This window comes from Mesitornis unicolor, unplaced genomic scaffold, assembly GCF_000695765.1.
Source record: "Mesitornis unicolor isolate BGI_N332 unplaced genomic scaffold, ASM69576v1 scaffold47054, whole genome shotgun sequence".
Lineage (NCBI taxonomy): Eukaryota > Metazoa > Chordata > Aves > Mesitornithiformes > Mesitornithidae > Mesitornis > Mesitornis unicolor.
In genome coordinates, this window is record NW_010181679.1 from 1 (window position 1) to 16,419 (window position 16,419).

The 16,419-nt window shown below is 41.3% G+C and overlaps 1 protein-coding gene across 1 annotated transcript; it reads left to right on the plus strand.

The window, feature by feature from the left end:
• Nucleotides 1–3,506: 3,506 nt before the first annotated feature.
• On the plus strand, nt 3,507–12,038 carry CD38 (CD38 molecule). Its single transcript, XM_010183486.1, has 7 exons — nt 3,507–3,632; nt 3,880–4,015; nt 4,822–4,904; nt 6,661–6,737; nt 7,462–7,554; nt 9,900–9,986; nt 11,932–12,038. Exons 1-7 carry the CDS (start codon nt 3,597–3,599, stop codon nt 12,011–12,013), a joined length of 594 nt encoding a protein of 197 aa, XP_010181788.1. The 5' UTR covers nt 3,507–3,596; the 3' UTR covers nt 12,014–12,038.
• The last annotated feature ends 4,381 nt before the right edge of the window (nt 12,039–16,419 follow it).

A 16,419-nucleotide genomic window follows, 5' to 3' on the forward strand; every position in this document is an offset into this window, starting at 1 on the left:
TCTATTTAGCTCAAACCAGGACAGTACCATACCAATCGCCAGCCGTAGAAGAGCTTCCCTCATGTAAGGGCTAAGCCCTACCACTTTTATGACATTAAACCTATAGTTTTGTTCAGCCCTGCCAGGACAGTGGATAAAGACTCTTCTCTCAGAAGTGACATCCATACACATCAAGTGCTGAACTTGGTGTCCTGAAATACTGGAAAACTGATGCTTGGGAACTGTGACTCAGCAAGCTGTTTCACAGGATTCCGAAAGATCCTGAATCACCTGGATGGTTGTTGCTTCATGTGTCTCATGCCCAGGACTTGAGTCCAGCAGCAGAAATGCTATCACTTGTCTCTGTGCTTTGGAGATAGAAAAACAGGTTTTCTTATGATTCCTTGAAAAATATTTTGCCTTCTGAGACCAAGCTTAAAAACTTTGCAATATGAAAGGACAAATGACCAGGTAGCCAGCTGTCACCTGTGGCTGTTAACACTGTTATACATAACAGATTTCAGGAGTAGCTTAAAAAATAATGAAAAAACAAACAGTCCTGCCAGGAGGACAGATCATTTGAGAGATTAGAAACTGTGGACCATATGAATGTCTTTGAGATGCACCAGTGCTTCCAGCCAAGCCCTACAAATTCTCTTTATGATACTGTTGACAGTGCAAAGCAAAGGGGATAGCTGCCTATTCTGTAATGTCCCCCCTTAATCAGCAGAAGCCTTCTTGGCTGATTCAATGTGGTCATGTTTTAATCCTATGTCGCAGGAAGAGGTATTTACAACTTCCCATCCTCTAAATGAAGTACCAAAGTTTGGAGGATGGACTCTGTGGGTTACTTGCAGTTTGCAGCCAGAGACAAGCTCCTCCATGAGAAAATTTACTACACCCAAGCTAAATTCTGTCAAGTAAAATATGTGAATACCCCTGACATGACAGTGCAACAGCAAAGCAACAACTGTGCTCCCTAGAGCATCTACAGTTTGACTTCTTATTTCTACAGCCGCTGTGACCGAAAGTGCATTTTGGCTCCTGGATAAAAGACAACAGCTCAGTAAAAAATCATCATTGTTATTAGTCTTTACTTACCTGGAGGTAAATTTGGTTCATATAAACAGGAGATATGGTCCCTAACACAGCTGCAGCTGTCTCTGTAGCAGACTGGCAATGGTAAGAAATGAAATTCGGCATGTGACCAAAATTGCCTCTGTTGGCCATACAGATGGAGACCCTCCAGGCTGGCCTGCCTTGTCCCTGCCCTCAGGCTCTGTCTGCATTTAGCAGACATAGCACTCTACAGTGGTCATACCAAAGCTAGTTTTAAATGGGCAAGATCAGGCTGTGTGATCCAGATAGAGCTCTGCAGTGTAATGCACTTGCCTGCCCCAAGAATGAGAGATGAGTACTTATCTGCCATAGACCCTTCGCAGAGGAGGACTGGAAGAAGCTGGGTCATAGAAACCTGTTGTAGTAACCACCTTGATGGTATGACCTCCCAATAACCAATATCATATATAATGCTATGTTAGATTTTTTACTACGTAAATAAGGGCAGATGGGAAGAAAGGCTAAGGACATCTTTCCTTGGATTGCCTGGTCCTTCCCAGTATGATACTGGTCCAAGCCCATGTAATGTGTCTGATGGAGGCATTCCCTCTGGTACATAGTGCTGCCAGGTGCACCCGCTTTCTTCTGGACACAGATAAACAACAGCGTGGCCTTAATTTTGTGTGTTATTTCTTTTCTGTAAGGCTTAGGAAGGGGAGGAAGAGAGTTCCCGTCCAGAGAGTGAGGAAATGTCCAGGAGCTGACACATGGTTTCTGCGTCCTGGAGTCTGGATGTGTCCTGTGCAACACAAACAGCTCAACTCTCCGAGTTCCAGATTGCCCCTCTGATGCTGAAATAGGCACTCAGTAGAAATCTTGATCAAGTTCAGTAACAGGAATGAGATCACACAGCTATAGGGAAGATTAACTTGAAATGTTTGGAAATCTTCAATGATTCACCACCGTTTTTCTTAATCCCTTTAGGACTATTTTTTAAGACTAATCACATTCCACATCCTATGTGTTACCTGAGTATCAACAGGTAACAAAGGCTGTAGCGGTGTGTCTTGTCACTTACTAATTGATCACTGCTATTTTTGATGGCATTGGTTTCTTCACACAAGACAAAGTCCATTCTTCAAAGGGCTTTTAGTGGGAACACTCTGGGAGATGATTGCAAACAGTGAAGAAAGACTGGATGAGTCAAAGACCATCAGAACAGCTTCCTTCAGACATGCAGACAGCAGGATAATGCAGGAAATTTGCATAAAAATAGGGAGGATAAGGATGCAAGTTCACTGTGTTACTGCCATTGCTGTAATGAGAGGGGCAGGGTGTCCAAGCGGGCCTGATACTACGGGAGCGTGAAGAAGGGAAGTGCACCCATTGGGGACAGCCTTGAAAACACATACTAGACGACAATAATTCTGAATTATCTTAATGCAAAGTTTTCATTCATTCCCTCAAGAACAAGAAAGCAAATGTCCTGAGTCACCTTATTATATGCTGCAGCTTCAGGAAGGGAGCATGGCACTACTTCAGCAGAGAGATGTGATTGCTTGCCCGAACTAAGCAACGTATTTCCTCCTCATAGTACAAAAGGAGCCCTGCTGCTCTCAGCAGAGAGGCACATTATTTCCTAGGCTGACAAAGCAGCATCTTAGTAAGTGAAGACTGAGGTGACAGAGTTGTGTCATGGCATCAGGCAGTTTCCCCATGCAGATGTAATGGAGTTCCTCTGCCTCACACCAGTGAGAGGAAAAGGGCCAGAAGCTACAATGTGGTGGAGGAGCAGAAGACTGAAAAAAACTAAGCACCCGGTTTGGATCTCGGTTATACTTGTGCAAATCAGCTGTTGCTTCAGCAAAGTCAACAGCTGCAAATTAAAGCATAAATGAAAGTAATATCAGGTCCAAAACTGCCAGATCTCTGCTTTTGTTTTAGATAAAATTATAGATATTATTTCTGTAGGGTCAAATGCTCCACAGGGAGACATATGGGCATATTTTTGACTCACTATGCCTAAGGAAGCAGTATTCTTCACCCATATTTTAAAATGTACAAGCTATATTTTGCCACATTTGCTTCTCATGGTATGATTTGGTATGAATCAAGAAATTTGAAATTAAGAAAGCAAGAAATTTGATCTTCTGGTTATGTGATATCAGCACTGCTCTTTTTAAGGTACAAAAACATAGAGGGCATTCAGATACTGCAATTATCAGTAATTTCAAATGCAGGAGAGTGAGAGAAAGATGTGTTTTAGAACTGTTCATTCCTTAGTTTATACTCAGTTTGCTGAAGATACTCTGTATTTTGTAATGGATAATGTATTTTGGTGCCTGAGCATAGTCAGAACTTTTTAAAAATATGATCCATAGTGGTTGACCATAACAGAAGAAGATCCTTTCACAATCATAAATACTTACAAGTAATAATTAACTATGTTTTATTCTTTTGGCAGAGATAAGGATTGCCTAAAAATATGGGAATCGTTAAAGCATGCATTCATTTACAAGAATCCCTGTAATATTACATCAGAAGATTACCAGCCTTTAATGGAGCTAGGGAGTCATCCCATACCCTGTAACCAGGTAACTGGAATGCATGGTGGGCTGCGTAAAGAGGATTGTTAAAAAAAAATAACCACCTAACAAGATTTTGGAGATGGGAGCATGGGCTGCAGAGATAAGAATTGACCCACTGATGTGAACTTGCAGAATTTCAATAAAAACTAAAACTCCTTCATTTTCATGCATAACTTTTGCTTTACTCCAGGAAACTTTCCTGACCAGCTCTAGTATAAGTTTCACTTACTAGACATTGTATCTTATTTCACAGTCATTGCTTTGGAGCAAGACAAATGACCTTGTTCATCGTTATACAAAATCCAATCAAAATTTCCTTACCTTGGAGGACACCTTGTTGGGTTATATGGCTGATAGGGTTTCATGGTGTGGAGACCCCTCTGCCCCAGGTAACAAGTCCTATTTTTTGCAGAACAAATCAGACCACTGGAATTCCATGTTATTCTTTTCTCTTGTATATCTGGACCTAAACCCAGTTCTTTTCATATATTCTTTTATTTAAGTTAGTTTAAAACCTTAACTGTATTTCTGTCCCATATTATGGAAGAATGAAAATAGTACTTATTTCTATGGGTAATTTAAAAAAAAACCCACAACTTTTTGGTGATTATTAAAATACCAGATTGCTTCTTGGAGTAATGGTGATATCTCACCCTCTTTATCAAGATTACTTGGTTCCTTCCTGTGACTCCTATGGGACAAATTGCAAAATATGAATGCCATTCAAGAAGGTCCTGGCCATAAGCCAGTCAAAGTGGTGGGAGCAGCATGCAGGTACCCTGGTGTTATTGGTACCCACAGGACTCCTGGATTGGTGCTTAAAACCAGCTTAAAGATAATAACCTCTAAAATGGGCTGGAATTACTGAAAATGTAGGGCAGATTTTAATCTTTCAATGCAATTGGACAGCATTGTCAAGAGCCAACCTGTTTCTCACATTTAGGACCACAAGCTTTCCCTTCTCAGTTTTGTGAGAATTGTTTGCATACAGGGTCTGCAGCTGCCTCCCTGAAACATGTGAGCAAACAGGAAGACCTTTTCACACATGCAAATTCATTTTCTCTTAGAGCCTTTTCCTCATGCTTTGGTAGGAGGCAAATCTTTTTGCCATCATTAATTAGCTCTCAAAGCCCTATTGACATTGCAACAATATTCACTCTGACCTTAGATGTTCTATAAATGTATTTCTTCACAGGAATCAACTATGAATCTTGTCCAAAACGAAGTGAATGTGAGAGCAACCCTAGCTCTGTATTCTGGAAAATGGCATCCAAGATGGTAAGATCTAGAATAAATCTTCCCCAAATCCAAGAATATTGAAAGACTCTAAGTTCCTGACACTGCCAAAAATGTGAGTTTGCAGATTGGACCTAAAACCTGGAATAGTAAAAGCTGACATGAGCTTTAGCTTCAAGTGCTAAAAATCATGGCTTTGGAAATCTGTCTTTCCAAGTTCCCATAATTTATGTACAATATTTAATGTCACTGTAGTTTGGGCATTTTTGTGTGTGGACAGAGACTGTGTGCCAGTGTCTAGAGCAATACCTGGCAGACAGCTGGAGCTTCACAAATAATACTGACAATAATAATAATCACCACCTTAATTAGATCACAGGACTGAAATTGCTAAAATAAATTACATTTTAGCATGTTAAAGTTGAGACCCGTGCTGAAATGGGCACAGAAGTTTGCCAAACAGAGGAGAATCCCCTTGCCCTTTCCCAGCATAAACCTGAAGAGCACACCCTCCCACGGGGTATCCGGCACAGTTCCTATGATGTACCCACACATATGCACGTGCCAGCTCCCATCACACGAATGACACCCTGCTGGTCCAAGTTAAGCAGTTAGCCTGGTTTTGTTGAATCAGCACTTTACAGGAAAAAAAACTGCTGGGAAAAAACTATTCTCCTGTATCAGTTTAATTTTACATGTCTCTCAAGACTTCACCCTTGATACGACCATTAGTAGATGACTGTTCAGGTGGAAAAACTAGCATTCCTGTACATTTCAGCTCTCATGTATGTAAGAAAAAGTCTGCTCACCATAAAATAATATTTTGCAGTAAGCTAGTGTAAATGAAGTTTTCCAAGCTCAAGACAGTTTTGATGTACTCTTTAATCCCTCAGTTCCAGAGCCTGGGAGAAATAAACCACCATATAGAGTCAGGCTTGCTTAACTGCAAGCTTTGTAGTCCAAATAAATTTAAGATCTACTAAAACTCATGCTTATTACATTAGAAAGTTACGCATAGTCAAAATTTCCTGCAACTTCACAGCTCTCACAAGCTGAGTTTGAACTATGTTGTTTAGATGTAAGAGAACCTGGAGGATTTGATAAGTACAGTCATCCGTGTTAAGCTTTTCAAAAATTCTTTGTCCCACCAATGGATTCCATACCTAGAGTGAGTACTTTATGTTGTAACCTTGCTTAGTAGTCTTTAAATATTTGTACCTAAGCTTTAAACAATAAAAGAGCAGTGATTACAAATCAAACAAAACTTGATGAAGACTTTTACTAAAACCACTGGGGAGAAAAATCCCAAGCCACAAAAGAACACAAGAGCTTGATTCACAAGGTAATGAATACGTGATCATTTGCATGTTCTTAAACTTGTGGTGCCTCTGTTCTGGCTCATCCCCATTGCCAGAGTCAAAGCAGTGCTTCTGGAGCTGTTGCATCCCCCTGTAAAAACTGAAAACAGCAGTGACAGCAGAGTTACTGTACCAGTTCTGTGCAGCCTCACTGCCAATTCAGAGCTGGCTAATGCACCTTTATGACAGTTTTGCCATAGCCTTTAGAGGCATTTATTTGCACTGACATGTTCTTTTGAAATATTGGCCAGATCCTCTACTTGTGTAAGTCATTTCTGATGACATCAAAGAAATGTCAAACTGCTGTCTGACATGGCACTGCATGTAGTGTCAGAGTAGAATGTCTTGTTCAGTTTATATAGTATAGTATAGTATAATGTCTTGTTCAGTTTATATATATATACATATATATATTCTCAATGTGTATATGTTTTTTTCAGTTTGCAGAAGCAGCATGTGGTGTGGTTCAAGTGATGCTCAATGGATCGGTAGAAGCTGGAGCTTTCAGAAGCAGCAGGTATTTACTCAGCATCCTACCACCCCTGTTTCTGTGGGGCCTGTGTGCTGGTGAATGTGTCTTTGCCAGTGAGTAACAGTGCAGAAGGGGTTTTAGAAAACTCTTATAGAGGTCTTTAAACCATTGGCTATTAAAGAGGTGACTCACTTCACTCCTTCTGTACTGTAGTTTAAAATCCCTCTGGGGATATGTGGGTAGAATATCCAGGTTGCTATTACTGCACAAAGTAACTTTATTATTAGAGATAATTTAGATTTGTACACTATGTTAAATTCATGTGAATGATACCTTTCTAACTGCTCATGGATGGGACTGGATTTCCCCCCTCCAGACTGTGCTTCCTTGGGTTACCTGGCTGGAAGTGCAGTCTTCAATAATATTGAAAGATGAAGAATATGTTGGTCAGATGAACAGACATGTTCATTTCCAAACCTAACCAACAGCCAATAAACCAAACAGGAAGAAAAGCACTAAAGATGGAATAAAATCAGCTTGTTTCAGTCTGCAGACAGTTTCAAAAGTTCTTGTGAAAGTGAAATAAGAATGGGGAGAAAATCTTTTACCACAATTTAATTAAATAGTCTGTGAAAATCCATTGACAAGATAACATTCTGTCACTAACAATAATAGCAGCATTAATAAGTGCTAGTATTGGGGAACATACTTTATACAGCTGTCTTAGATAACCAAGAATGTTTTGCTTTTTCATGTCCCATTCTTACAGCATTTTCGGAAGTATTGAGATCTTTAACCTAAATCCAGAGAAGGTCTCTGAAGTACACATTTGGCTTATGCATGACATCGGTGGACTTCAAAGGTGGGTCACGCCAGTGTGAAATGACAAGTAGCGTGCAGAAGGCAGAGGGTGCAGCTCAGCTCTGACAAGTGACTGTTTAACAATGACTGTCTTAAATCTGCTCATGAAAACTGCCTTACATTCATTCTCATCACTGTTTACTGAAAATAATAACATTTTTATTGTTGTTTTCTTTGGTATTTTTCATAGGTACTGCTGAACAGTTCTAGCTAAGACACTATGACATTTTCCTTGCTGTCAAGAGGTCCTATGACCTTTAAATTCCTCCCAACCCCAGAGCTCTACAGACCCTTATTATGGGTGCAGCACTGAGGTCACAGATCAAGCTACATTTGCCAGGATGAACATATCTTTTTCCACAGGAATAGTATAATTATGCTGACCAGAACCTTTTTTGACAAAATAAATTCAGATGTGGTAACAGAGAGGTTGTGGGGTCTCTATCTGTGGATGTATTCAAAACCCAACTGACAAACTGCTCTAGATGATATTGGTTGGACTACACGATCTCAAGCAGTCCCTTTCAACCTAAATGATTCTGTGATTGTTAATAATACCTCCTTAGCTTAAATGCTTATCATGGAATTGCTGATATCAGAACACTGACCTCAGATCACATCTGAGTCTTTCTGAGTGACCTTTTTCAGCCCATTCAGATTCCTTTGCAGGCCTGTCACATTTCAAGCGCTGAGCATGAGGTTTAATGCCTTTGACTCCTATCTTCAGAGCTGCATCTGTGGTTCACATGGTTATAATGCATTGCCATGGTTTCCCCAATTCATAGAATCATGGAATCATTAAGGTTGGAAAGGATCTCTAGGATCATCAAGTCCAATCGTCAACCTAACACCACCAAGTCCTCTAAACCATGTCCTGAAGTGCCACATCTACACATTTTTTGAATGCCTCCAGGGATGTCGACTTCACCACTTCCCTGGGCAGCCTGTTCCAGTGCTTGACCGCATTTTCAGTAAAGAATTTTTTCCTAATATCCAATCTAACCCTCCCCTGGCACAACTTGGGGCCATTTTCTCTCATCCTATTGTTTGTTACTTGGGAGAAGAGATTGACCACCCACCTCACTACAGCTGCCTTTCAGGTAGTTGTAGAGGTCTCCCCTCAGCCTCCTCTTCTCCAAAATAAACAATCCCAGATCCCTCAACCCATTCCTCCTAAGACTTCTTCAAGGACCCCCCATGCCAGAGGCAGTAGCTTTGACACTGTGGGTCAGGAAGCAGGGCTTGATGATGCAGTGCAACTCAGGAATGAGTATGAACCCATCAGAAACCCTTGCTCAGACAGCCCCACTCTCTGACACAGTACCAGCTCTAGTCTTGCAAACCACTCCACCCCAGACACCCAGAAGTGTCTCTGCCATACAAGCTGACATATCTAGCAGAGCTCGTAGGCACACATCTATCCCATGGTCAGCATGTCAGACATATTCTTGTGGTCCACTGCTTAGAAGTCTGCTGAAGAAAATGACATTGTGTAATCTGTACATTAGTTCTCCCAGGCATGGCACTTGATCTTTTCTGTCAATATTTCCCAACATCAGAAAAGCCATCATGTTCCTCCTTCTCAAAAGCTGCAACAACCTGGTGCCCTGCCAGCCTTCTTGACACATCTTCCCCCTGTGCCAAGCTCACAGCAGTTTCCTTTTTATTTTCTACCTACTTCCAAGGAGAAACAGGGAGGGCAGCTCCAATAAAATGTATTCCTTTTATTTTCTGATTTGCATCCCATGTTGAATCACTGATAACATCTGGTAAGTTTTATGTACAAAGAAGAGCTGGCTCTGCTTTATACTAATGCCTTATGTTAGGAACTGGATTTGGCCCAGTATTGTAATATTGCCCTGATGCGTGTCCTATAGTCTGGATCAGGGGATGATTTTTATCCTGGGGTAACAAGTTTTCTGCAGCGTCTCTTTCTGTGTGTCTGATATTTTACAGTCCTCTCACTACATCTTTGGGGCCCCAGGGACTATTTCAAGCAAATTCAAGCATAGATAAAAATCTCATGCTTTTGTGGATAGAGGCCAGCAGCAGCTTTGGAGCAGTTCTAGAGCATTTTGAACTCTGAATGAAACCAAGTTATTTCCTACAGACATCTTCCTGCAGAAAGTTCTTGTGCAAGATGCACAGTTGAATGTCACATCGTTTCTACCAGCAAAGATCTAATGGTAGCCAGAACTCCACAAACCCAATGGTCTTTACAGCACATTAGCAAGCAACCTTTTAAAGATTCTTACCTGAAATAAAGCAAAGCAACATAGTGTGGAATTTAGCTGCGCTAAATAGTGCACATAAGGAACATAAGTAACAAAACACTTTTCTTTCCAGTGAATCCTGCTCAGGTCATTCCATAAAGAAGTTGAAAAGCATCTTAGAAGAGCGAAACTTTACAATCACTTGTGAAGATAATTACAGGTAACTACCTGCTCTTATTGGTGTCAACTTGCTAACATAAAACTAATACTGCATCTGCTTCTTGATTTAATATAGATTTTCTTGTTTACAGAAGACTAGAGCAGACTCCTCTCCTACTGCCATCACATCCCCTTGATGTGGCTCTGTGCTTCTCAGGGACTTCCACTTGCAGTGCAGACCTCATGTCTGAGGTTTGCTCTGTGCCCTGCACTCTAGGAGGTCACCGGCTTTGCAGCTCTTCATTTGCCTTCAGGAAAGGAGGAATCCAGCCTCTCTCAACAGATTTTCATCTGACCAGGCTTTTACCTATGATAATGAGAACCAAATAGGCAGCTTTCCTCCCTGCTGCACCCAGATAATGCAGCATGTCAAGGATGGTCCTTACTTCCCTTGCTATAGTTGGAGCTTACTTTCCATCCAGCTGCTTTGTCAGAGAGTGAGGCAAGACACATGATAAGTATTATTAATTACTGTAATTCCCCATTGTCAGAAGATAAAAACAGGAGTTCAGGAAACAGAGCAGCCCGAGTTCTGACTTGCCTGAAATCTCCATCTGCCTGCTGAGGAGATACAAAAGAGCCATTATCACACTGTGTGGGTTCAGAGACCTTCGCACAGAGCGAAAGTGCTCTTTAGTGACACCAGAAAAGCAGCAAAGGTTCCACATTACTTACATCTTATCTGTCAGGAACAGCTTTTCAGAGTGAAGAAGTCATACTTGGATAAGAACATTTCCAAAGTAAACAAACATTTCCATAAACTACAGAGTTCATTACATTAGTTTTAAATAAAGTTGGACTGCAAAGGAGGCAAATGCCTTATCTGGTGGTAGGATTTTAGTCTTGAAGGCAGAGCAACATATTCCTGTTTGGATGTTGCTGAACCTGATTAACGGGTGCTCTGCACATTTTGAAAAAAATAACACCAATGTGGTGCATAAATCTGCCAGATCATGGTGCTCGTGCACTCGCTTTCTCTTTGGTTCATTGCAGCCTTTAACCAATACTCCCAGGACCTGTAACCAGGTACAAATTATGTCAGCCTATGCTGAAATAATCTAAGGGGCCAAGGAGGAAGGGGAAATATGTAGTACTTTAGATCGCTCATGGCTCAGCAGAAAGAGGAACCTGTAGCACAACATGGAGCTGTTGACACTCTCGTTGCTATGGCTCACAACTTGCTCTTAAGACAGAATAACAAGTAGGGCTTTTTGTCAGAGCTCAACTAACACATACATCAGTAATTGTGTAGAGCAACATGGACAATTAATTTTACTATTTATGTACAGAGCAATAATAAAATAAGCTATTTACATGTGCAGTGAACCTCTTCAGCATAGACCGGGCTACTTAGTTTCACTCCACTGAAGTCACTCCAAACAGAACCATGTGAGCCCATATCAGCTGAGTCTGTGGCTTTTCATGCCACATAGCATTTGGTGCTGATCATTTTTCTCTTGCTTTTGTCCATGCCAGCAGTGTCTTCCAGAAGTAACTCAAAAAATAGATACACTGGATGTACTGCTAGCAAAATAATCTAATCACATCTGACATTGTTAGCAACAGCTTTACAGTAGCAGTGGAGGTTACCACTGGGTAAGAAAAATGGTGAACTTTCAACATGACAGCAAATCCATAGTCCATGCAAGAGATATTACTTCTTTTTCATAATTATTTTTGTTATCACAGTGTAGTTGACTTGTTGTGAGTTAACACCCTACTTTATTTCAGGCTCACTTGCTCTTGTCCCTGACCCCTTTAAACATCAAAGTTCTCTTTCTGCAACAAGATCTAAAAAAAGTTATCCTAGGAAAAGGCATCCACTCGATAAGCACATATGTAACATGCACTTTGACTTTCATGTTGCATCTAGTAACTGGAGTTTTATTCTGCTGTACTTGCAAAGTGGTTATTAAATATTTGTTTGTTTTTGTGTCTTATCCCAGGCCAGTTCAGCTCCTTCAGTGTGTGCACAACCCTGACCACACAGACTGCAGGCTCTGCACCAACACCACCACAGCTCCATGAAATGGAGTGCTCCGCACTACTGAAGACTCTCATTATTTGTGTGTAAAGCTGGAAAAGATGTGGCTATGTAGCTTAGACTGATAAATAGTACTGTGCTGTGTACAGAGTCCATAACCAGAAATCCTTGCTGTGATGCTAACAGCCCAGTAGCAGGAGATGATATTTTAGGTGTGTTTACTGTACACACGTGCACACAAACATACTACTTCAGAGGGTCCAGGGCCATGTTCAGTGGTTGAGGGCAAATGCTTTGCCCTGGTTTGCTCCCTCCTGGTCAGCTCCCCTTGTGCCTTGAAGCACAGAGCAAGGATTCCCTAGGGCATACACAGAGAAGAAGGAGATTTTGCAGCAGAGGCAGAACTTGCCCAGGTCAGCGCTCAGCTCCCTCTCTGCTGAGAGGCTGGATGGGTTGGATTCGATTACCTTAAAGGTCATTTCCAACTAAATAATTCTGTGAAATAGCTGGAGCATGCTATGCTCTCACTACTTCACAGTGCACCAACCCCCAGAGGGACACATTGCCTAGTAGCACATGATAAAGTAGTGTTTCTCCCAGGGACTGTGGCACCTTTGAGCAGGCAAAGCAAGTGATAGAAGAGACAGAGCAGTTCTTACCTTTTAATGGGCATCACAGTAAGTGGCTAGTGGGGAAATAGCTGAGCTGAGCCAAGAAAAGACCAGAAACCACTCAGAGGTTTGCCAGCATCTGTAAGAACGTGTCAAGTGTGTAGCTGGGGGGAGAAAATAGCAAGACTGACTCAGACAGCCCCATTAAAATCCTACTGCAGTTCAGGTTATGTTTTATTCTTAATATAGCAGTAAGTGTAAGCCTTCCAACTTTCATAAAAGGTGCCTCAGGCCACAGCTTTGGCCATCCACTGGAACAGGGATGAACATCAAAAGGTTGCCACAATAAAGAGTCTCTCTTGACCTCAATTCTGAGGTGAAAGGTGATGCTTTGCTGTGTATAATTCACAAGCACAGGCATGCCATAGTATACTGAAACAGCAAGTTTCATTGATTTCCTTTGATTTCTATTTTATCAGTCTCATATGCATATTGAAATGCAGTGTTTATAACAAAACAAATATCTGAGGCCAGCTTATGGCCTCAGCTGTGGTGGCTTCGTGCAGTGCCACTGACACTAAGAGAACAGAGCAGATTTTGCTACAGATATACTCTTAGGTGTTGCTGTGCCAGTGCAACCAGCAATTGCCAATTCATCAGGCAGACCGAGGTTTCCGTGATCCCACAGGCAGAAGGTTACGATGGCGTATGTTTTGGTGACTACCCACAGTGTGTAGTGTGCTTGTGGGAATACACAAGGTGGTGTAATTTCAACCATCTCTAGAGAAACCTTTGCTCTGTAATACAGAGGCCTGCACTGAGCATAGCTCGACTACACCCAAGACCTCACCAATAATGTTTACATTAAGTGAAATGTATTGTTATTTGCACTCTGTTAACTACTTAGTTACATCAACGTAGACACATACCAACACTTTCAAATAGGTTATTTCTTACCATAGGTCAAAAGTTTATCTTCATGCTTACTTTTGTACCTCTTCTGTTGTAATATAAAATGCTGACTGTAACATTGAGATCTATAATAAAATTGCTGATGGCAAACATTTTTAATTCAGTTTCACATTCTACTTAGACTCAGGATGAACATGAAAATAAGCCACTTCCTAAAAATAACTCAGAAATTCGTTCAACTTATGAAACTCCACATATACCCACTGAGGAAAGCAGAGAAAGGTCACAGCACCTATCCTCCTCAGACTGCACTCTTCCTACCTCACTCTCCATCTGGTACAGGGGCATCGTTGCCTTTGCAAGTGGCTGGAAGTGAAACATCCTGTCTTTATCTTGAACACAGACATCTAGATGCGAATGTTGTTCTCAGCTGTATCAGTTAAAAAGATGACTGTTTTTACCAGGGGTTACATAGTAAAACGTTAAGAAGCAAATCTGTGTTTTTGAAAGCTGAGGTGCACACTTAAAACTGGCAAATGTGCTGGACTAAATAACAGCTTTATAACACAGGTGATTGGCAAGAACATTGTGCCAGCAAAAAGTCTTTCTTTTGAAGGTTTGTAAAAATGACACGACTTTACAGGAAAACCTGGCAATAAACGCAATTAACATTAGGGAAATAACTGAACTTGTGATTGTTTGGTTTCATTCTGACTGGTTATTCTGCTGCCAAGAGGGGCTGCAAATTTTGTGGATTTTGTGGATGTACTGAGGGAGGGTGCAGAACACTAATGGCTCATTTGCTTTTCCCCTCATTAGCATTTGTGACAAAGGGCGGAGATTCAGTGCAGGTAATGTGCCTATCACACACTCTGGATACACTTCAGCCCCTTTTCCCAATATCACTCCCAAAGTCCACAGAGCTTGGTGTTGGCTACTATGTCCTGCTGCTTACCCTTAAGGAGGGAGCATTAACTTGGCCACTTTATTTATTAGCACAGGTGCATTGTAGGTGTGCATGTGGGCCACTAACACACACTCAAGTCCATGCTGCTCAGAGTACACACACAGCAGAACATGATTGAGCTGATTTCCAGCAAGCAAGGAGAAGCATTTTTATTGTCCATGATCCCACATTTGACACGCCATGCGGATAGACCCTACCAGACACAAAATTCCAAATTGTATTGCTCTGCTGAAATTTATAAACCAAAAAACCTCCCAAATCAATACAAAGTCCCAGATACACAGATAAGTAAATAAAAGGAAAAAAAACAACATATGCACTTTTTTCCACTACATGGAAGAAATGTCTCTTACATAGTTTGAAGCAAGTTGGGTTTTGAAAATATGCTTTCAATCTGAGGAAGCTAACCTCTGTCACAACTTGTTCAGGATAAATGGGCTAGCTTGTGCTCCAGGCCCACAGCAAACACTGCCAAAGAGCACTGCTCAGAAACCTGAGAGGAATCTGAGCTGTTGTAAGATAAGGTGATATCAATGTTATGTGCTCCTAGATCCACACAGCACTGGCAAAGCACTTCTATGACCCTATTACCGCAGTATTGCTGCTCCTCCAGTCTTTCATGTACTAAACCTGATGAGTGCCTGCAATTATTAAACTTATTTTTGAGATTAGGAAATACAGAAAGATTTGTTCTCCTTGCCAACCATCGCTTGGCCTTGTGTGCTTACCATGAATCACAGTGTTTGATTTAAAACATGTCAGCCTCTCCTAGGCTCAGGAAGCTCAGTATACAAATAGCCTGAATTCCACTTATGTCCGTACACTTCATGTTTCCTCTTGGCAGTCCCCACGTAGCTGCCCCCATACATCACTTAAGTCTCCTGAATCGTTCAACCTTCAGGGGCCACTAGCTCTGTCCGTTGTTTATGTATAAGGACGTGGGTAAAAACAGTGACTATGATTATAGAGTTTCACTTAAAATAACAAGGCTTATGAGCCTAAAGAGAAATTCGAAGACCAGAAACAAAGGTTTAAACATGTAAAGGGCAAGAAATCTTACCCTCAGCATCTATTTTAATTTTATTTTTTTAAATTGCTTCCTTTTTAAGTTATTGTGCTGCTTTTTGGGAATCCAAAATTCTTAGTGCAGTGCCTGCAACATAATCTATGGGAAAAGGTCTTTGGAGAGGGAGTTTCAGTTCTGTTCATATGTGTATTGGCAGCATATAATGCAGTGGGTCTTGGTCCCGCAGGACACTGGTAATAGGAGAGTGGTTTTGCGTGGGACTTGACACAGCTGCAGCACTGCAGGGTTTATCAGGCAGAGGTAGACGTTTCATCTTGCTTGATTTGGGCTACCCTTCATGCATGCACCTGTGAAGACCCCCTGATTTTCAAAACAATGACCCTCAGACACTGCTTTACATAAAAGAGCCCAGTAGAAAGAGTAGGAAAATAAGATCAGCAAGCCTTCAGGTAGGAAATCCTGCAAACAGGCTGCATCTCAGAATCTCTTTCTTAATAACAGTATCGTTTACAGGCTTAAGACAACAATTAAATGTGCTAAGAAGCTGATCCTTCCTATTAAATAGTTTGAAAAGAGTAATGCACTGGCTAATCCAAAGAAAACACTTTGCATGTAAAACATGAAGGCTGGCAAAAAGATGAAAAACAGATAATACAGCTGAGTGACAGAAGTGAAACCACAGAAAGTGTAACAAGAGCTGCAGTAGTGAAAGAAAAAGTTATATAAAAGTTCTAGCTATGTATTTGGATCATAACAACCATACTGCACACATACCTATGAACACAAGATGCACATCTGCCTGTAAAAGGGCTGGTTTCAGTGTATGACTAAGATGCAGAGAGCTGTGCAGGCTTAAGCAGTCCCCATGCAGCCTTTCCAGTTTGCTCCTTTATCTTGCAGCAGCGGACAGTGATGGATGGGAAAGGTTTATCT